The sequence below is a fragment of the Heptranchias perlo genome, chromosome 45, assembly GCF_035084215.1.
Source record: "Heptranchias perlo isolate sHepPer1 chromosome 45, sHepPer1.hap1, whole genome shotgun sequence".
Lineage (NCBI taxonomy): Eukaryota > Metazoa > Chordata > Chondrichthyes > Hexanchiformes > Hexanchidae > Heptranchias > Heptranchias perlo.
Genome location: NC_090369.1, coordinates 1,270,295 through 1,292,420, shown reverse-complemented (window position 1 = coordinate 1,292,420; position 22,126 = coordinate 1,270,295). Strand labels below are relative to the sequence as shown.

The 22,126-nt window shown below is 55.5% G+C and overlaps 1 protein-coding gene across 1 annotated transcript in view; it reads right to left on the bottom strand.

Annotated features, from left to right (window-relative positions):
* The window catches only part of LOC137306783 (RNA-binding protein 10-like), a 68,855-nt gene continuing 46,729 nt past the window's right edge, over positions 1 to 22,126 (bottom strand). The window contains exons 15-26 of the mRNA XM_067976163.1: positions 21,768 to 21,916; positions 19,901 to 20,045; positions 18,052 to 18,143; positions 15,530 to 15,691; positions 11,906 to 12,055; positions 11,061 to 11,144; positions 9,979 to 10,164; positions 8,762 to 8,836; positions 5,793 to 5,875; positions 4,167 to 4,275; positions 1,668 to 1,703; positions 1 to 222 (exon numbers count right to left, since the gene is read on the bottom strand). Coding sequence (XP_067832264.1) covers positions 1,698 to 1,703; positions 4,167 to 4,275; positions 5,793 to 5,875; positions 8,762 to 8,836; positions 9,979 to 10,164; positions 11,061 to 11,144; positions 11,906 to 12,055; positions 15,530 to 15,691; positions 18,052 to 18,143; positions 19,901 to 20,045; positions 21,768 to 21,916 — 1,241 coding nt within the window. The 3' untranslated portion in view covers positions 1 to 222; positions 1,668 to 1,697. The remainder of the gene's footprint in view (positions 223 to 1,667; positions 1,704 to 4,166; positions 4,276 to 5,792; positions 5,876 to 8,761; positions 8,837 to 9,978; positions 10,165 to 11,060; positions 11,145 to 11,905; positions 12,056 to 15,529; positions 15,692 to 18,051; positions 18,144 to 19,900; positions 20,046 to 21,767; positions 21,917 to 22,126) is intronic.

Genomic DNA, 22,126 nt, shown 5'->3' with positions numbered 1-22,126 from the left:
TCTTTTTTGAGACTTTTTTTTAATTGGTACAAAAGTACATATTGGGGGGGGGCTCATAAAAATATTTACAATCTTTTTCTCCTCAAAAAGTTCAGGATCAGTTTGTCTTATTAAACGCCGTCACTGTGGATTCCCACAAAGCGGCCTCACAGTCTTCGATCAGACACTGACTCCGTGGGAGCCCTGCTGACCGCCTCGGACCACCACGTCACACCCCCGGCACTGTCGAGACAAAAGAAAGAACGGACTTGCATTTATACAGCAACCTCGGGGACGCCCCAACGCGCACCACGGCCAACAAAGTACTTCTGAAGTGTAGTCAATGTAATCGTAGAATCATACAACACAGAAAGAGGCCATTCGGCCCGTCGTGCCTGTGCCGGCTCTTTGAAGGAGCTATCCAATTAGTCCCACTCCCCATCTCCTTCCTCACAGCCTTGCAAATGTTTCATTTTTTAAGTATATTAACGTAGGAAATGTGGCAGCCAATCTGCGCACAGCAAGATCCCACAAACAGCAACGTGATAATGACCAGATCATCTGTTTTTATTGATGTTGGTTGAGGGATAAATATTGGCCCCAGGACACCGGGGAGAACTCCCCCTGCTCTTCTTCCAGTAATGGCCGTGGGATCTTTTACGTCCACCTGAAGAGGGCAGACGGGGCCCCAGTTTAACGTCTCATCCAGACAGTGCGGCGCTCCCTCAGTACTGACCCTCCGACAGTGCGGCGCTCCCTCGGTACTGACCCTCCGACAGTGCGGCGCTCCCTCGGTATTGACCCTCCGACAGCGCGGCGCTCCCTCGGTACTGACCCTCCGACAGCGCGGCGCTCCCTCGGCACTGACCCTCCGACAGCGCGGCGCTCCCTCGGCACTGACCCTCCGACAGCGCGGCGCTCCCTCGGCACTGACCCTCCGACAGCGCGGCGCTCCCTCGGCACTGACCCTCCGACAGCGCGGCGCTCCCTCGGCACTGACCCTCCGACAGCGCGGCGCTCCCTCGGCACTGACCCTCCGACAGCGCGCCGCTCCCTCGGCACTGACCCTCCGACAGCGCGCCGCTCCCTCGGCACTGACCCTCCGACAGCGCGCCGCTCCCTCGGCACTGACCCTCCGACAGCGCGCCGCTCCCTCGGCACTGACCCTCCGACAGCGCGCCGCTCCCTCGGCACTGACCCTCCGACAGCGCGCCGCTCCCTCGGCACTGACCCTCCGACAGCGCGCCGCTCCCTCGGCACTGACCCTCCGACAGCGCGCCGCTCCCTCGGCACTGACCCTCCGACAGTGCGCCGCTCCCTCGGCACTGACCCTCCGACAGTGCGCCGCTCCCTCGGCACTGACCCTCCGACAGTGCGCCGCTCCCTCGGCACTGACCCTCCGACAGTGCGGCGCTCCCTCGGCACTGACCCTCCGACAGTGCGGCGCTCCCTCAGCACTACACTAGAAGTGTCAGCCTGGATTACATGCTCGACTCTCAGGAGTGGGGACTCGAACCCACGACCTTCTGACTCGGAGGCGAGAGCATGCTACCCACTGAGCCCCGGCTGACTAAAAGGGCTGTTTTTATCATCGAGCCACGGGCGAGGAGTATTTACAGTTAAAGAGCTCCCCCACACTCCCACACAGACTGTTACGCCGCTCTAAAGCCGAAAATGGGGGCACTCACCGACACGGGTGACAAGATTGGAGCAACTTCTCAGGTCTACTGAAAAGAAACCAGCGAGAAAAAAGAAAGTTAATTTAACATTTTAACGTAGCTTTTTAAAAATAAATAAATGACAGCCGAGCGCTGGATTCTGTCTCTTTGGGGAACGCTGGTGTGACACACACGCCAAAACTCTACACTTTAGTTACACTCGATCAGACTGACTGAAGGCTGTACTTCAGTTCCACTCGATCAGACTGACTGAAGGCTGTACTTCAGTTCCACTCGATCAGACCGACTGAAGACTGTACTTCAGTTACACTCGATCAGACTGACTGAAGGCTGTACTTTAGACACACTCGATCAGACTGACTGAAGACTGTACTTTAGACACACTCGATCAGACTGACTGAAGACTGTACTTTAGACACACTCGATCAGACTGACTGAAGACTGTACTTCAGTTACACTCGATCAGACCGACTGAAGGCTGTACTTCAGTTACACTCGATCAGACTGACTGAAGGCTGTACTTCAGTTACACTCGATCAGACTGACTGAAGACTGTACTTCAGTTACACTCGATCAGACTGACTGAAGACTGTACTTTAGACACACTCGATCAGACTGACTGAAGACTGTACTTCAGTTACACTCGATCAGACCGACTGAAGGCTGTACTTCAGTTACACTCGATCAGACTGACTGAAGGCTGTACTTCAGTTACACTCGATCAGACTGACTGAAGACTGTACTTCAGTTACACTCGATCAGACTGACTGAAGGCTGTACTTCAGTTACACTCGATCAGACTGACTGAAGACTGTACTTCAGTTACACTCGATCAGACCGACTTAAGGCTGTACTTCAGTTACACTCGATCAGACTGACTGAAGGCTGTACTTCAGTTACACTCGATCAGACTGACTGAAGGCTGTACTTCAGTTACACTCGATCAGACTGACTGAAGACTGTACTTCAGTTACACTCGATCAGACCGACTGAAGGCTGTACTTCAGTTACACTCGATCAGACCGACTGAAGGCTGTACTTCAGTTACACTCGATCAGACTGACTGAAGGCTGTACTTCAGTTACACTCGATCAGACTGACTGAAGGCTGTACTTCAGTTACACTCGATCAGACTGACTGAAGACTGTACTTCAGTTACACTCGATCAGACTGACTGAAGGCTGTACTTCAGTTACACTCGATCAGACTGACTGAAGGCTGTACTTCAGTTACACTCGATCAGACTGACTGAAGACTGTACTTCAGTTACACTCGATCAGACCGACTGAAGGCTGTACTTCAGTTACACTCGATCAGACTGACTGAAGGCTGTACTTCAGTTACACTCGATCAGACTGACTGAAGACTGTACTTTGGACACACTCGATCAGACCGACTGAAGACTGTACTTTAGACACACTCGATCAGACTGACTGAAGGCTGTACTTCAGTTACACTCGATCAGACTGACTGAAGACTGTACTTTGGACACACTCGATCAGACCGACTGAAGACTGTACTTTGGACACACTCGATCAGACCGACTGAAGACTGTACTTTGGACACACTCGATCAGACCGACTGAAGACTGTACTTTGGACACACTCGATCAGACCGACTGAAGACTGTACTTTAGACACACTCGATCAGACCGACTGAAGACTGTACTTTAGACACACTCGATCAGACCGACTGAAGACTGTACTTTAGACACACTCGATCAGACCGACTGAAGACTGTACTTTAGACACACTCGATCAGACCGACTGAAGACTGTACTTTAGACACACTCGATCAGACCGACTGAAGACTGTACTTTGGACACACTCGATCAGACCGACTGAAGACTGTACTTTAGACACTTTAGACACACTCGATCAGACTGACTGAAGGCTGTACTTCAGTTACACTCGATCAGACTGACTGAAAACTGTACTTCAGTTACACTCGATCAGACTGACTGAAGACTGTACTTCAGTTACACTCGATCAGACCGACTGAAGGCTGTACTTCAGTTACACTCGATCAGACTGACTGAAGACTGTACTTTGGACACACTCGATCAGACCGACTGAAGACTGTACTTTGGACACACTCGATCAGACCGACTGAAGACTGTACTTCAGTTACACTCGATCAGACTGACTGAAAACTGTACTTTAGACACACTCGATCAGACTGACTGAAGGCTGTACTTCAGTTACACTCGATCAGACTGACTGAAGACTGTACTTTAGACACACTCAATCAGACTGACTGAAGGCTGTACTTCAGTTACACTCGATCAGACTGACTGAAGGCTGTACTTTAGACACACTCGATCAGACTGACTGAAGGCTGTACTTTAGACACACTCAATCAGACTGACTGAAGGCTGTACTTCAGTTACACTCGATCAGACTGACTGAAGGCTGTACTTTAGACACACTCGATCAGACTGACTGAAGGCTGTACTTTAGATCAGATGGACAGAAATTCAGGGGGGGGGGGGGGGGAAAACAGAGTTACCTCGGAGGAGGGGGTGATACTCGGCTCCTTACGCCCCAGTCTCGTGCCCTCCTTCCACCCCATCGCCTGCATCATCCGGCTCCCGATATCGTGGCTCAGTCCGTCATACCTACAGGGACACAAAGCGATGCTGTTCACCGTTCTACACAAAGCACATTCCCTCGTCCTTGGCACTCTCATTCTACAAACAATTGCTCGGTGGCTTGATTTGGTAAAAGTCGCCATTTTACCTCAGCTCCAAGAAAGGCCCAGACTCCATCCCCGGCCCGTGTGGAGTTAGGCCTGATCGCAGCTGGGCGGTGTCAGAATCCTGCAGTTGGCCTCAGGGTACCGGGGCGGGGGGAGTAAATCAGCCAGGCTTCCCGCTCCCGACTGCAGGTAAAGTGAGTGTTTGCACACCGAGCGGGGACAGGGGCTGGCTCGGATGTGATGCCCTCATGGTCAAATAGCCAGCCAGCTCTCACCGTCCAGGCTGACGCGTTCGGACAATTCAGCCAGAGGGCAGCGCCCTGCCTCCCGATCTAAGGTCGCGACTTGGGGTGGCCGTTTCCTACTCAATCTCCTCCCCTCCCTCGGGCCTATCAGCCCCACTCCACCCCCTACCATCCCAATCCCAAGGCTCCTATTGCACAAACACCCACTTCTTGATTTAAATCCTCCTCCATTCGTAACCCCTCAGATAATGAAGCAGTCCGTGCCCGCATGCAGCAAGACCTGGACAACATCCAGGCTTGGGCTGATAAGTGACAAGTAACATTCGCGCCAGACAAGTGCCAGGCAATGACCATCTCCAACAAGAGAGAGTCGAACCACCTCCCCATGACATTCAATGGCATTACCATCGACGAATCCCCCACCATCAACATCCTGGGGGTCACCATTGACCAGAAACTTAACTGGACCAACTATCTAAATACTGTGGCTACAAGAGCAGGTCAGAGGCTGGGTATTCTGCAGTGAGTGACTCACCTCCTGACTCCCCAAAGCCTTTCCACCATCTACAAGGCACAAGTCAGGAGTGTGATGGGATACTCTCCACTTGCCTGGATGAGTGCAGCTCCAACAACACAAGAAGCTCGACACCATGCAGGACAAAGCAGCCCGCTTGATTGGCACCCCATCCACCACCCTAAACATTCACTCCCTTCACCACCGGCACACAGTGGCTGCAGTGTGTACCATCCACAGGATGCACTGCAGCAACTCGCCAAGGCTTCTTCGACAGCACCTCCCAAACCCGTGACCTCTACCACCTAGAAGGACAAGGGCAGCAGGTACATGGGAACAACACCACCTGCACGTTCCCCTCCAAGTCACACACCATCCCGACTTGGAAATATATCGGCCGTTCCTTCATCGTCGCTGGGTCAAAATCCTGGAACTCCCTCCCTAACAGCACTGTGGGAGAACCGTCACCACACGGACTGCAGCGGTTCAAGAAGGCGGCTCACCACCACCTTCTCAAGGGGTGATTAGGGATGGGCAATAAATGCCGGCCTCGCCAGCGACGCCCACATCCCACGAACGAATAAAAAACAAGTGCGGCGTCACCCGGCATTCGGGGAGCCCTTCCCCCCCCGGGGTCTCTCAGCGCCGTAACTTAAGATAAAGATAAGGGAGACGTACATAGCTTGTGTTCTTTTGCGCTTGGGTTCAAATGTCTCTGGGAATCCCAGCTTGTCTCGTCGTTCTGTCGCTCTATATTTGAACTGTGGGTGAAAATTAAGATGATTATAAAATAAGAACATGTTAAAACCCCAGATTATTCCATGATAGTTCTTTTTTTGGGGGGGCGGGGGGAGATCAGGATTATTCACACGGGAGAACGCAGGATTCCTGCCATTTGTTGGTGAGTATAATTTGACGATCACCTCTCTTCCCGGAGCGGTGTTAAAAAGGACCGGGTCGCCCCCAGTCTGTGCTGAGTTGACTGATCTCAGTTTGGGTGAGGGGAGGGGGGGGGTTCGGGGGTCCTAGAATTAGCCTCAGCGCCTCCAGGTTAGGGAGGAGTGGGGAGAATCAACCAGGGTTCCTGCTCTTGCTCCCTGCCCGATGGGGCTCCAGCTGGAAGGTGTGCGAGCTCGTGGGGTGGGCGTCAGGATCGGGGGGGGGGGCCCCCAGCTGTGATGCTCTCCACAGTCGATCAACTTGGCAACCTGACTCGACTCGCGCGTGAAGTGCGGGCAGCGGAAGATCCGTGCCCAATGCAAGCCGGCGCCTTCCGGAGAGGGGGCAAAGTGCACAACGACTGGCATTTGGAGCAGGTTTGAGTAAGACACGGACTCTGCGAGCACGAGTTCGGTCGAGGGCATCCACACCATTCACAAAACAACCGCACCCTAACATACAGAATAGCATCACACTTGGAGCACTGTGCACAGTCCTGGTCTCCATATACCTTGGTTAGACCACACTTGGAGCACTGTGCACAGTTCTGGTCTCCATATACCTTGGTTAGACCACACTTGGAGCAACGTGCGCAGTTCTGGTCTCCATATACCTTGGTTAGACCACACTCGGAGCACTGTGCACAGTTCTGGTCTCCATATACCTTGGTTAGACCACACTTGGAGCACTGTGCACAGTCCTGGTCTCCATATACCTTGGTTAGACCACACTTGGAGCAACGTGCGCAGTTCTGGTCTCCATATACCTCGGTTAGACCACACTTGGAGCACTGTGCACAGTCCTGGTCTCCATATACCTTGGTTAGACCACACTTGGAGCACTGTGCACAGTCCTGGTCTCCATATACCTTGGTTAGACCACACTTGGAGCACTGTGCACAGTCCTGGTCTCCATATACCTTGGTTAGACCACACTTGGAGCACTGTGCTCAGTCCTGGTCTCCATATACCTTGGTTAGACCACACTTGGAGCACTGTGCACAGTCCTGGTCTCCATATACCTTGGTTAGACCACACTTGGAGCAACGTGCGCAGTTCTGGTCTCCATATACCTTGGTTAGACCACACTTGGAGCACTGTGCACAGTTCTGGTCTCCATATACCTTGGTTAGACCACACTTGGAGCACTGTGCACAGTTCTGGTCTCCATATACCTTGGTTAGACCACACTTGGTGCACTGTGCACAGTTCTGGTCTCCATATACCTTGGTTAGACCACACTCGGAGCACTGTGCACAGTTCTGGTCCCCATATTATAAAAAGAATATAAAGGCACTGGAGAAGGTGCAAAAAAGATTTACAAGGATGATAACAGAACTGAGAGGTGAAAACTATCAGGAAAGACGGAACAGGCTGGGGCTCTTTTCTCTATAAAAGAGAAGGCTGAGGGATGACCTGATCGAGGTCTTTAAAATTATGAAGGGGTTCGATGGGGTCGACATAGAGAAGATGTTTTCACTTGTGGGGGAGACCAGAACTCGGGGCCATAAATATAAGATAGTCACTAATAAATCCAACAGAGAATTCAGGAGAAACTTCTTTACCCAGAGTGGTGAGAATGTGGAACTTGCTCCCACAGGGAGTGGTTGAGGGGAATATCGTAGATGGATTTAAGGGGAAGCTCGATAAACACATGAGGGAGAAAAGAATAGAAGGATCTGCTGATAGGGTGAGATGGAGTAGGGAGGGAGGAGGCTCGTGTGGAGCTGCATGGCCTGTTTTCTGTGCTGTAAACTCGATGTAATGCTCAGTCACAGCCCGACCACCTCTTCAGTCACGCCCAGCATATCCACAGAGTCGGGACTGTCGAACCCTCCCCTCGCACGGGAGCTGGATTTGCACACACAATAGCGAAGGTGGTTCCACGTACAAGTGCCCTGCCTGGTGTGGGACTGAGAGACACAGACTGGGGCACGGTCCAGGGGTCCCAATCCTGATCTTTTGGCTGCAGATAGTGACACCGCTATTCCCTGCGGAGTGGAAACGATTGGTTAATTCCCCCGTCAATCACCCCCGGAGGCTGCACCGCTGTAAGTGAATGGGTATTGATTCTATGCACAGAATTTGTGTTACGTAACTAACTACCCTCCACTCACTGCATTTTGCTGGAGAGTTAGTTTTTTGGATTATTACCTGGAGTGGGGCTGACTGATCAGGCAGTATTCATTACCCATCCCTAGGTGCCCTGAGAGCATCGAGTCACCCAACGGAGTGTGGGACTGGAGTCACGTGTCGGCCCAGACCGGGGGCACGAGTGAACCAGCTGGGTCTTTGCGACAAGCTGGCAGGCCGCAAATGACCAGATTTATTCAGTCCCCCGGGTTTGGGGTGGGTGGGGGAATCTCTCGAGTTAACGAGGGCAGGTGGCAAATCGGCCGCGTCTCCTGCCCTCGATCAGTAGCCGGCGACTCCAGCGTGCGCGCACGTGTCGACCGAGCGGCAGGATCGGGCTTCCGTGCGATGCACCCCACGGTCGACTGTCCCGCCGACACTCACCATTCGGCTCGTGCACGACGACCACTTCGGCAAGGTACTGAAGGGCGATCGATGCCCACGGACCTGGAACCCGGACCCTAATCAGAAAACAGCACCTCCAAGGGAGACAACTTAAATGCAGCTAAATGGAGACAAGTGGGTCGATTCTGAACGTATTATATATATTTATTTGAAGTATTTTTCAGCACCTACCTCTCTCTCGCTCTTCTCCAGAGCTTCTAGTTCGGACTCGGAAAGCTTCGAACGTCTGTGTATCTCCAGGTTTTGCTGAAAGATTACAAGTTTAATTGCACCACCCTCTCATTTTCCACAAGTTTGCTTTTAATGATCTCCGAGACCCAGCGACTCGAGAGGCGATTGGGGGCGCGAGGGGTTCGTCCCTGGACACATGGCGAGCACAGGCCCCGATTGGAAACCCCCCTCCCCGCGCCCCCACACAGGCACTCCTTAAATCACCGAGGTTGCCACTCGCATCCGGCTGGAATAGAGCCCAGGAGCTCGGTGGCTTGGCGACCTTTTCAAAAGGGGGAGCAATCGAGACTCTCCCTCTCCCCCTTAAGCTCACGGTCCAGTGGGGTACCGAGATGCACAGGCCAGGGGCATCCCAGATTCCAAACGTCCACGGGGAGCAGACCGTTCCAGGAATGTAGGAGTTCATCCCTCCTGCAGCCCGATCTCCCATTTTACACAACTGTAGCTCAGTCTCGGGGTCGTTCTGGATCCAGGTCCCAGGGGGTGATGTCTAACCCATCAGCACCCCCCGCCCCACCACCTCCTCCCTATTTCGGAGGTGAGGGGGGAATCGAGGGACGGTCTCCCACACACGCTGTACGCTGCGACACTGAACTGTAGCCCACCCTTGGGTGGGAGAGGTTGTGAACGTGGAGGTCCAGCCTCGCTTTCGACAGCTCCCAACATGTTCCTGGGGGCTTAGCACGAGGAGAACTTCTGAACAGGAGCGGGCAGGGGGCAGCGGACAGTATCTCTGGGCTGGAAACGGGCCAGCACACTCAGGGGGCACTGGGCTGGCACAGACACGGTCACCCACCGTGCTGGGGCTTCTTCATTCTTCGAAGGAGGCGCCCGCCACTCGCAATGTCCTCACCCGACCGACCCCTGTTCATTTACATTAGGGAGTTTACTCCCGCTGACAGGGCAAGGGGCAAAATCAAATGGTCGCACAGTGGCGTGGCACACTGAGGGGGGGTGTCGCAGGTACAGATAGCCCAGTGACAGTCGACGGAAGATGTCGAGTAACCAAAGGGTTTTTAATCTCTTCCTGCCGGTTTCGTGTGACTTTCCCACTCCCCCCACCACCCCAAATGGCAGGGGAGAGCGAGAGAGCGCGAGAGAGAGAGAGCGCGCGCGAGCGAGCGGGCTCAGGTGGGCGGACAGAGGAGATGAGTTACCTTGTGAAGCTCGGAGAGCTGCTGGTGACGGATCAGGGCCTCCTTGCTGGGGAACTGCCTCCTGCACAGAAGGCAGGCCAGCTTCTGCCAGTCCGTCAGCTTCTCTTCCTGATCCTCATCCTGATCCTCCTCGCTGTCGCTCTCCCCGCTGTAGGCCGCCACCAGCCCTCGCAGCGGGCTCGTCCTCTGCGGGGGAGGGAGGGGAGAGAGGCACAAATCAGTACGGGCATCTTAATACAATACGCATATAAATCCAATGGGGAAACTTCTTTACCCAGAGAGTGGTGAGAATGTGGAACTCGCTCCCACAGGGAGTGGTTGAGGAGAATAACAGAGATGGATTTAAGGGGAAGCTGGAGAAACACGAGAGGGAAAGGACTAGAAGGATATGCTGATAGGGCGAGATGGAGTAGGGAGAGAGGTTCATGTGGAGCATAAACACCGGCATAGACCTGTTGGGCCGAATGGCCTGTTCCCATGCTGTAATTTTTATGTAATTACACCACAGACCGAGCCCATTCGGCCCATCTTGCCTGTGCTGGTGTTAGCTCTCCTCCAACTGGAGTGGTCTACCCTAATCCCTGACCCTTTCCCCCAGTAGCCCCCCGCCCCCCCCCCCCCCCGCGGTAAAGCACCCCTCACTCTAATAACCCCCTTGTGAAAACACGTCTTCTAGATTTCTGGACTCTCGGGGAATCGAGGGATACGGGGGATCGGGCGGGAAAGCGGAGTTGAGGTCGAAGATCGGCCGTGATCCGACTGAATGGCGGAGCAGGCTCGAGGGGCCGAGTGGCCTCCTCCTGCTCCTATTTCTTATGTTCCCGTTTCCCCCAATCTGTGCCTCCTGGTTACTGATTCCCCGACCAGTGGGAACAACCTTTCACCATTCACCCTCTCAAAACCGGTCAGAATTTGGAAGCCCCTCAACCTTCCGGTTTAATAATAAATTTGGAGGAGGAGAGGGGGAGAGGCTGGAATCTGTTGGGCCGAATGGCCTGTTTCCGTGCTGTGAATTCGATGTAATGAAACCCCCACCCCCCCGACCCGACCCGGGACTGTTTCTCCTCTCTCGTGCTTCCTACCGTTCGATCGTCGTCGTCCCTTATCTTGTCTGTCGTCCGTTTGAAGTGCTCCATGATGACGTGCTGCCTCTCTGCCAGGGTGCTCTGGAAAGAGGAGCCATTTCAAAAAAAGGAGAAATCAATCAGGCCAGGACCAGCCACGTACGCACGGGCTGGGGAGACGGGGGGCCGTCCAGGAACAGGAGGAGGCCTCCGCAACATTACCCCCCGATCCCCCTCGGTCCGCCCCGTGCGCTGGGGAACGGATCCACAGGCGTCTGTTGGCATTTTATCTCGCCCAAGTGAATGTCCGCATGGGATGACGGGCTCCCTCTCTATTTCCCCTTCTTGCTGCCTGACGGTTAGTCCACGGCCCCTGGGCTCTGAACCCTTCTCCGCAGCGAGCGGTTCACCCCACCCCCACCCTCACCCCACCCCGGGCTCTGGCACGCCAAGAGTCGGGACGTGGGCCTGCGATTCCTCCCGCCCACCTCGGCCGGGAGGGTCACTGGTTCAAATCCCCACCCGCCCCCGGGGGTCTGGGCGGAGACGGCTGAGGGCGGGCGGAGGAGGAATCAGCCGCGGTTCCTGGTCCTCCAGCGAGCGCGCGCGTTTGCGCCCGCAGGGATATCCTCCCGGCACTCGCCGCCTCTGCTCTCGTTAGGGGTACGGGCCGAACGGCCAGGGGGGGGGGGGGGCCCGGGCGGAGGGACGGCTGCGGGCGGGGCGCAGGCGAACGGCCGGCGCAGGTCGGAACTATACCCCTCCAATGAGACTCGACACCTTGGCGAGGGGAAAGCGAGGGACGAGCGGGCGGTTCCAGGGCTGAGGGAGTTGCATTGCACGGTGCGGGTTTGGCCAGTCACCTTTTTCTCGAGCATGGCGTAGCCCGCATCGGCGGAGGCGGACTCCCTGCGATCATCGTCCCTCATGTAGCTGAGAGGCTGGAAGCTGTTCTTGAAGTTCTCCTTCTGCTTGTTCAGACTCTTGGCCCACCGTTCCATGTCTTTGGCGATCTGGAAAAGCGACCCACGCGCACACATTGACAAGGGGTTAACTCACTCCCTTCGCCGCCCTGCACTCCCGCCGGCACAGGGTCAACCCATACAAGTTAGGGCCCCTCCGGCAACTGACGCCTTGGCCTTCTCGTAAATCGAGTCCCAGGGGGCCGTCTGGGACGTCGGGCCTTAACGTTCACAGTCACTGAAAACTTACTCGGTTAAACGTACAACCTCAGTCAGGGATTCCAGCGGCTGGCTTAATATCCAGGGAGGGTGCTGGATACGGTCAGGGTCCATTACAGCTATAATGGGCGGATGGTACATTCGGATCAGGAGGAGGCCATTCAGCCCCTCGAGCCTGTTACATTCGGATCAGGAGGAGGCCATTCAGCCCCTCGAGCCTGTTACATTCGGATCAGGAGGAGGCCATTCAGCCCCTCGAGCCTGTTACATTAGGAACAGGAGGAGGCCATTCAGCCCCTCGAGCCCGTTACACAGGAACAGGAGGAGGCCATTCAGCCCCTCGAGCCTGTTACGTTAGGAACAGGAGGAGGCCATTCAGCCCCTCGAGCCTGTTACATTAGGAACAGGAGGAGGCCATTCAGCCCCTCGAGCCTGTTACATTAGGAACAGGAGGAGGCCATTCAGCCCCTCGAGCCCGTTACACAGGAACAGGAGGAGGCCATTCAGCCCCTCGAGCCTGTTACGTTAGGAACAGGAGGAGGCCATTCAGCCCCTCGAGCCTGTTACATTAGGAACAGGAGGAGGCCATTCAGCCCCTCGAGCCTGTTACACAGGAACAGAACGCCATTCAGCCCCTCGAGCCCGTTACACAGGAACAGGAGGAGGCCATTCAGCCCCTCGAGCCTGTTACATTAGGAACAGGAGGAGGCCATTCAGCCCCTCGAGCCTGTTACACAGGAACAGAACGCCATTCAGCCCCTCGAGCCCGTTACACAGGAACAGGAGGAGGCCATTCAGCCCCTTGAGCCTGTTACATTAGGAACAGGAGGAGGCCATTCAGCCCCTCGAGCCTGTTACATTAGGAACAGGAGGAGGCCATTCAGCCCCTCGAGCCTGTTACACAGGAACAGGAGGAGGCCATTCAGCCCCTCGAGCCTGTTACATTAGGAACAGGAGGAGGCCATTCAGCCCCTCGAGCCTGTTACATTAGGAACAGGAGGAGGCCATTCAGCCCCTCGAGCCTGTTACATTAGGAACAGGAGGAGGCCATTCAGCCCCTCGAGCCTGTTACATTAGGAACAGGAGGCCATTCAGCCCCTCGAGCCTGTTACATTAGGAACAGGAGGAGGCCATTCAGCCCCTCGAGCCTGTTACATTAGGAACAGGAGGAGGCCATTCAGCCCCTCGAGCCTGTTACGTTAGGAACAGGAGGAGGCCATTCAGCCCCTCGAGCCTGTTACACAGGAACAGGAGGAGGCCATTCAGCCCCTCGAGCCTGTTACATTAGGAACAGGAGGAGGCCATTCAGCCCCTCGAGCCTGTTACACAGGAACAGGAGGAGGCCATTCAGCCCCTCGAGCCTGTTACATTAGGAACAGGAGGAGGCCATTCAGCCCCTCGAGCCTGTTACATTAGGAACAGGAGGAGGCCATTCAGCCCCTCGAGCCTGTTACATTAGGAACAGGAGGAGGCCATTCAGCCCCTCGAGCCTGTTACATTAGGAACAGGAGGAGGCCATTCAGCCCCTCGAGCCTGTTACATTAGGAACAGGAGGAGGCCATTCAGCCCCTCGAGCCTGTTACACAGGAACAGGAGGAGGCCATTCAGCCCCTCGAGCCTGTTACATTAGGAACAGGAGGAGGCCATTCAGCCCCTCGAGCCTGTTACATTAGGAACAGGAGGAGGCCATTCAGCCCCTCGAGCCTGTTACATTAGGAACAGGAGGAGGCCATTCAGCCCCTCGAGCCTGTTACATTAGGAACAGGAGGAGGCCATTCAGCCCCTCGAGCCTGTTACACAGGAACAGGAGGAGGCCATTCAGCCCCTCGAGCCTGTTACATTAGGAACAGGAGGAGGCCATTCAGCCCCTCGAGCCTGTTACGTTAGGAACAGGAGGAGGCCATTCAGCCCCTCGAGCCTGTTACATTAGGAACAGGAGGAGGCCATTCAGCCCCTCGAGCCTGTTACATTAGGAACAGGAGGAGGCCATTCAGCCCCTCGAGCCTGTTACATTAGGAACAGGAGGAGGCCATTCAGCCCCTCGAGCCTGTTACACAGGAACAGGAGGAGGCCATTCAGCCCCTCGAGCCTGTTACATTAGGAACAGGAGGAGGCCATTCAGCCCCTCGAGCCTGTTACATTAGGAACAGGAGGAGGCCATTCAGCCCCTCGAGCCTGTTACATTAGGAACAGGAGGAGGCCATTCAGCCCCTCGAGCCTGTTACACAGGAACAGGAGGAGGCCATTCAGCCCCTTGAGCCTGTTACATTAGGAACAGGAGGAGGCCATTCAGCCCCTCGAGCCTGTTACGTTAGGAACAGGAGGAGGCCATTCAGCCCCTCGAGCCTGTTACGTTCGGAACAGGAGGAGGCCATTCAGTCCCTCGAGCTTGTTCTGCCATTCAATTAGATCATGGCTGATCTGTATCCTAACTCCATTTAACCGCATTGATACCCATGCCTAACAAAAATCCACCAATCTCGGTCTTGAAAGCTCCAACTGACCCCCTTTGTGTGAAGAAATGCTTCCTGACATCACCCCTGAACGGCCTGGCTCTAATTTTAAGGTTCTGCCCCCTTGTTCTGGACTCCCCCCACCGGAGGAAATAGTTTCTCTCTATCGACCCTATCGAATCCTTTAATCATCTTAAACCCCTCGATTAGATCACCCCTTAATCTTCCACACTCATGATGTCCCGGGAATTGAATTATCTCCGCGCACTATGCTACGGGAGGAACATGGGTGCGCGCGGACAAATGTCTCCTACCCCAAACCTCCGGCTCCCGAAACAAAGGTTCCCCCATTATCCCTCCGTGTTCCCAGGTCTAAAACAAGACAGCGGGAAGTACAGTATGTGCTCCCTCCCCCCAACGACGGCTCAGTGAGAGATGGCACCGCCCAGTGTGGAACTGAGCCAGGGAGGAGACCAGGACTGCCCAGGGTCCAGTCGTGCCGAGTTAACCGATCCCAGCCGTGGGGGGTGTGGAAGTAGGTTTGCTACAATCAGCCTCAGCCGCCTCGTGTTAAGGAGTTGGGGGGGGGGGGGGGGGGGAAATCATCCAGAGCGCTGGCTCCTGATTACTATCCAGCTATTCCCGCCAGAAAGTGCACACGAGGACGTCGGGGGAAGAGCAGAATCGTGCTCACCGCGACGCCACCTACAGTCGAATAGCCCAGCGAACATCCAGCTTCTCGCACGAGGAGTGACATGCTGGAGGTGGGGCCTGAGAGACTGTATCCCCCCCCCCCCCCCCCCGATTATGGTAAGCCCACCACCCCGCTCTGTGCGCCCCCCCCAATTCTCACCTGCTGGGCGGTCTTGGTCTTGGGTTTCTCCTTCTTCTCCTTGCCCTCCTTCAGGCCGCCGCCGGGGTCCTTGGGGTCGCCGCTCTGGTCGGGGGCTGGTAGGTAGGTCTGCTTGTCCCCGTCCCAGTACAGGTACTGCTGCGTCTGTGCATTATAGTAGTACTACACATGAAAATATATACACAGAGAGCGCCATTAACCCGGGAGCTTTACACCTGGGGGGTCACACAAACGCACTGGGGTAAACGGGAACAACTCGCTCGCACCTAGCTAGCCGGGGGTGGGGGAGAATCTGTACCATCAGGCGCAGGCCACGAGCACAAGTGAGTGGGGACGGGATATTCAACCGTGGAGGGCATCGCAGCCGAGCCCAATCTGGTCCGCTTTTCCAGAAGGGTAGCGACCAGGACCAGGAACCCTGGCTGACGTCCCCTGCTCTCGCCCTCCCCCATTGCCCGGGAACAACCAAGGCCGACTGGTGCCCCCCTACCCCCACTCCCTCACCCACTGACTCAGCACAAACCGGGGGGGTCGTTCCTGCTCTACACTGGTCAGTGGCGCATGTGGCCGTGCATTTACCAACTAAGACAAGCCCCTACTTAAGGCGTCTGTGACTGTCTCTTAGCACAGCTCGCTCCTCACTCTCAAAACCCTTACAACATGATGCAGTGCAGATTCACCAGAACGACACCGGGGGCTAAATTACGAGGGCAGGCCGCATAGACTAGGTTTGCACTCCCTCGAGGAGGAGAGACTTCAAACACTGGGGCTATTTACTCTGCTAAACCTTTACAAATCACTGGTTAGGCCTCAGCTGGAATACTGTTTCCAATTCTGGGCACCACATTTTAGGAAGGACGTCAAGGCCTCGGAGAGGGTGCGGAGGTGATTTACTAGAATGGTACCAGGGATGAGGGACTTCAGTTACGTGGAGAGACTGGAGAAGCTGGGGTTGTTCTCCTTAGAGCAGAGAAGGTTAAGGGGAGACTTAATCGAGGTGTTCAAAATCACGAGGGGTTTTGATAGAGTAAATAAGGAGAAACTGTTTCCAGTGGCAGGAGGGTCAGTAACCAGAGGTCACAGATTTAAGATAATCGGCAAAAGAGGGGGAGATGAGAATTTTTTTTTACGCAGCGAGTTGTTCTGATCTGGAATTCACTGCCTGAAAGGGCGGTGGAAGCAGATTCAATAATAACTTTCAAAAGGGAATTGGCTAAATACTTGAAGGGGAGAAATTTACAGGGCTACGGGGAAAGAGCAGGGTGGGGGGAGAGAGGGACTAATTGGAGAGCTCTTTCAAAGAGACGGCATGGGCTCGACAGCCTCCTTCTGTGCTGTGACGTTCGCTCACCAAACAAACTCTGACCCAATTTAAGGCTGTTGAATCAACACCAATTAAACGGTCGACTTAAAAAGGACGCCCCTCCACTCTCGGAGCTGTGAAACACGCCCCGCGTTACGTATCTGAAAACAGCGGATGGTGCGACTGTGAGCAATGCCACAGGCGGTCTGCCAGGCGCACTCCAACTTCAAGGCCCTGGGGGTGGGGTGGGGGGGGCTGAGTGACGTTAGAAACTGGCACACCCAACTCGAGGGGGTTTTGTGCGTTAACAAATGGGGGAGGGGGGGGGGGGGTGAGGATCAAACACAAGAGGTGCAGCGTAGCTGTCAGGAGCACAAACTCTGCGCCCCTGACCCAAGGGGAACCGAGCCCCTTTGAGAGGAAAAAAACACACTCGTCAAGTCTGCTCCCCCCCCCCCCACCCTCCCACATTCCCTACAGCTCTAGCCCCCCTCCTTACTGTTCTCGGGCCTCCGTTCTACTAATTCTGCACACAAGGGCTGGAGAGCGTCCCTGTGGAGAGATTATTCCAGTTGGGGAGGACCGGGGTCACCAGTTTAAACTATGCAGGAGTGGGAATAGACTGGATGTTGGTGTTGGCGGTTCCCCTTTCCCCGGAGAGGAGTGAGCCTCTGGAATGTGTTGCCGGCTGGTGTGGTGGGTGCTGACTCTCTGCCATCGAGAGGGAGCTGGACCTGTTCCTGACTGGGGCAGAGATCCCATTGTACGGAAGGTCAGTGTCTTTATAGAGAACGCTCGGTCCGTGTGATCTCCCGGACTGGTCTCGATCGCCTGAGGGGGGGGGGGGGTCGGAGAGGAATTTTCCAGAGTATTTCTTCCCTTATCGGCCCTGGGTTTTTTTTTTTTACTCCCAGGAGGTTAAAACAGAAAAACCAACTGGTCCTTCGAGCCTGCTCCGCCATTCAATACGATCATGGCTGATCCTCTATCTCAACACCATATTCCTGCTCTCTCCCCACACCCCTTGATGCCTTCTGTGACAGCTGTGGAGGAAGGGAGGAAGGAAATGTTTGGTCACGTTCTCCGGCCAGTGTGGTGTGGGGCAGGCTTGATGGACCAGTTGGTTTTTACTGGCCTGTCATTTTCTGTCTGTTCCTACAACCCAACCTCCTCCACCCCGCCCACAGCCGAAACAGCTTAAGACAAAGTCCTGCTTTACCTGTGAGTTGGGATCATAGTAGAGGCCGGTCTGCGGATCGTAGTAATAGCCTGACATTTCGTCGTACTGATACGTGGAGACGTCGGGGACGGCTGTGGAGAAAAGAGGCCCGAGGATCAATACACCAAGATTTTAAAAGAACAACTGAATTCAAATTCACTTCCCTGCTCCTGCTTGTTGCGAGGGTCCGGTTCGGTGAGTGTTAGTCACCCCTCTGGTCACGCCGCACACAGGAGGTAGAGGTATCTACCTATGGTGCTGGGTGTGTCCTGGGTGTCGGGGGGTAGGAGTATCGGTACTGGGTGTCGGGGGGGTAGGAGTATCGGTACTGGGTGTCGGGGGGTAGGAGTATCGGTACTGGGTGTCGGGGGGTAGGAGTGTCGGTACTGGGTGTCGGGGGGTAGGGGTATCGGTACTGGGTGTCGGGGGGGTAGGAGTATCGGTACTGGGTGTCGGGGGGTAGGAGTATCGGTACTGGGTGTCGGGGGGTAGGAGTATCGGTACTGGGTGTCGGGGGGTAGGAGTATCGGTACTGGGTGTCGGGGGGTAGGAGTATCGGTACTGGGTGTCGGGGGGTAGGAGTATCGGTACTGGGTGTCGGGGGGGTAGGAGTATCGGTACTGGGTGTCGGGGGGTAGGAGTATCGGTACTGGGTGTCGGGGGGTGGGAGTATCGGTACTGGGTGTCGGGGGGTGGGAGTATCGGTACTGGGTGTCGGGGGGTAGGAGTATCGGTACTGGGTGTCGGGGGGTAGGAGTATCGGTACTGGGTGTCGGGGGGTAGGAGTATCGGTACTGGGTGTCGGGGGGTAGGAGTATCGGTACTGGGTGTCGGGGGGGTAGGAGTATCGGTACTGGGTGTCGGGGGGGTAGGAGTATCGGTCCTGGGTGTCGGGGGGTAGGAGTATCGGTACTGGGTGTCGGGGGGTAGGAGTGTCGGTACTGGGTGTCGGGGGGTAGGAGTGTCGGTACTGGGTGTCGGGGGGTAGGAGTGTCGGTACTGGGTGTCGGGGGGTGGGAGTATCGGTACTGGGTGTCGGGGGGTAGGAGTATCGGTACTGGGTGTCGGGGGGTAGGAGTGTCGGTACTGGGTGTCGGGGGGTAGGAGTATCGGTACTGGGTGTCGGGGGGTAGGAGTATCGGTACTGGGTGTCGGGGGGTAGGAGTATCGGTACTGGGTGTCGGGGGGTGGGAGTGTCGGTACTGGGTGTCGGGGGGTAGGAGTGTCGGTACTGGGTGTCGGGGGGTAGGAGTGTCGGTACTGGGTGTCGGGGGGGTAGGAGTATCGGTACTGGGTGTCGGGGGGTAGGAGTGTCGGTACTGGGTGTCGGGGGGTAGGAGTATCGGTACTGGGTGTCGGGGGGTAGGAGTATCGGTACTGGGTGTCGGGGGGTAGGAGTATCGGTACTGGGTGTCGGGGGGTAGGAGTATCGGTACTGGGTGTCGGGGGGTGGGAGTGTCGGTACTGGGTGTCGGGGGGTAGGAGTATCGGTACTGGGTGTCGGGGGGTAGGAGTATCGGTACTGGGTGTCGGGGGGGGTAGGAGTATCGGTACTGGGTGTCGGGGGGTAGGAGTATCGGTACTGGGTGTCGGGGGGTAGGAGTATCGGTACTGGGTGTCGGGGGGTAGGAGTATCGGTACTGGGTGTCGGGGGGTAGGAGTATCGGTACTGGGTGTCGGGGGGGTAGGAGTATCGGTACTGGGTGTCGGGGGGTAGGAGTATCGGTACTGGGTGTCGGGGGGGTAGGAGTGTCGGTACTGGGTGTCGGGGGGTAGGAGTATCGGTACTGGGTGTCGGGGGGTAGGAGTATCGGTACTGGGTGTCGGGGGTAGGAGTATCGGTACTTACGGTACTGGGTGTACTCCTGGGTGCCAGCGGTGGAGCTTGCTGAGGACTGGCCGCTGTTTGAGGCTGAAGCTTGGGCGATGTTTAGCTGAGGTTGAGCCACGATCTCCACCTTCTGGGTCACTGGAGGCCGCGATATCTGCGGTGTCTGAAAAGGTACAAATAAATGAGCATAGGGGGTTCATATCTGGAAGAGTGGTGTTTACACTGGGATCCAGGACTCCCCTTTAGTTTAGGATACTGAGGGGAGATCGAATAGAGGTGTTTAAGATGATTAAAGCAGTTGATAGAGAGAAACTATTTCCTCTGGTGGGGGGAGTCCAGAACAAGGGGGCATAACCTTAAAATTAGAGCCAGGCCGTTCAGGGGTGATGTCAGGAAGCACTTCTTCACACAAAGGGGAGTGGGAATCTGGAACTCTTCCCCCCCCCCCCCCCCCCTCCCAAAAAGCTGTGGAGTCTGGGGGTCAATTGGAAATTTCAAAACTGAGATTGATCGATTTTTGTTGGGTCAGGGTATCGAGGGACATGCAGCAAAGGCGGGTAAATGGAGTCGAGGGACAGGTAAGTCATGATCTAATTGAATGGCCTCCTCCTGTTCTTATGTCCCCAGGGGATGGAGACGGGGAGACAAGAAAGAGAACAGATGAGCTGGTGTGTGTAAAACCCTTGGTGGAGTATGGTTCTGCGGGGCGGGGCGGGGCGAGGGGCCGAGTGGCCGGTTTTTTTTGCACTTTATGCTGCGTGTTCTGATCTGCAATCCTCAATACTTGGGGACAGACAAGACATCTCAGTTAGAAACTTTGTAAAATCCTGCGACTTCCAGCTGAGGAAGTCTGTGGTTTGGGGACGATCGAGTCACTTCACCTCCGGGAGCTCGTACGGTGACTGTTCCTGAGCACTCCACAGGTCTGTGAGGCTCACGGCCACGGTATCTGCTCGGGTGGAGGCTCGGCTCGGCTCGGCTGGTAGCATTCTCGCCTCTGGGTCAGAAGGTCGCGGCCACAGTGGGTGGAGACCCTAAACCAGGCTGACTGAGGGAGTGCCGCATTGCCGGAGGTGCTGCCCTTTCGGAGAGTTCCTCCCTCCCTCCACCAACGACACCAGCAGAACAGATTAAGCAGTCAGTCATCTCACTGCTGGTGCAGGACGGCCGCTGTGATCCGCCAGGCAACAGTGACCAACGCATTTCTAAAGCCACCCACTGATTGAGGCATCGTGAGGAGTTCCAATGTCTTCAGACGCTGTGTAAACGTAACTGTTATAAATAAAAGACTTGCATTTCTACAGCGTCTTTCACAAACTCAGGACGTCCCAAAGCTCTTCACAGTCAATTGTGTAGTTTTTGAAGTGTGGTCACTGTTGTAATGTAGGAAACGCGGCAGCCAATTTGCGCACAGCAAGATCCCACAAACAGCAATGTGATAATTGACCGGGTAATCTGTTTTTTTTTTTAGTGATGTTGGTTGAGGGATAAATATTGGCCCCAGGACCCCGGGGAGAACTCCCCCTGCTCTTCTTCCAATAGTGGCCGTGGGATCTTTTACATCCACCTGAGAGGGGCAGACGGGGCCTCGGTTTAACGTCTCATCCAAAAGACGGCCCCTCCGACAGCGCGGCGCTCCCTCGGCGCTGCCCCTCCGACAGCGCGGCGCTCCCTCGGCGCTGGGACTGGGAAGTGTCGGTCTGGATTATGGGCTGGAGTCTCTGGAGTGGGGGCTCAAACCCACAACCTTCTGACTCAGAGGCGAGAGTGTGAGACCCACTGAGCCCCGGCTGACACCGATACATAAATGGGCACACTTCCCTCTCTCTTCACCCACCACCCCACCCCCACCAATTGCGCCCAGCCGAGCACTGAATGGACCTACCTGTGTGGTGCGCGTGCTGTCGGACGAGGTGCTGGATGACTTCTGGTACAGCTGCGGAGCAGCTTGCGTCTGAACAGACTGAGGGTAGGACTGCGGGCTCGGAATGGGATCGACCCCGGGAATGGCCGGCTCCGAAGAGGTTTCCGATACTGCAAGAAAACATAAGGGGCTCAATACTCTGGCTCATCAGTCCTGAAGCTGCTGCCGTCCATCAAACACTCCCAGGGCAGGTACAGGGTTAGATACAGAGTAAAGCTCCCTCTACACTGTCCCATCAAACACTCCCAGGTCAGGTACAGGGTTAGATACAGAGTAAAGCTCCCTCTACACTGTCCCATCAAACACTCCCAGGGCAGGTA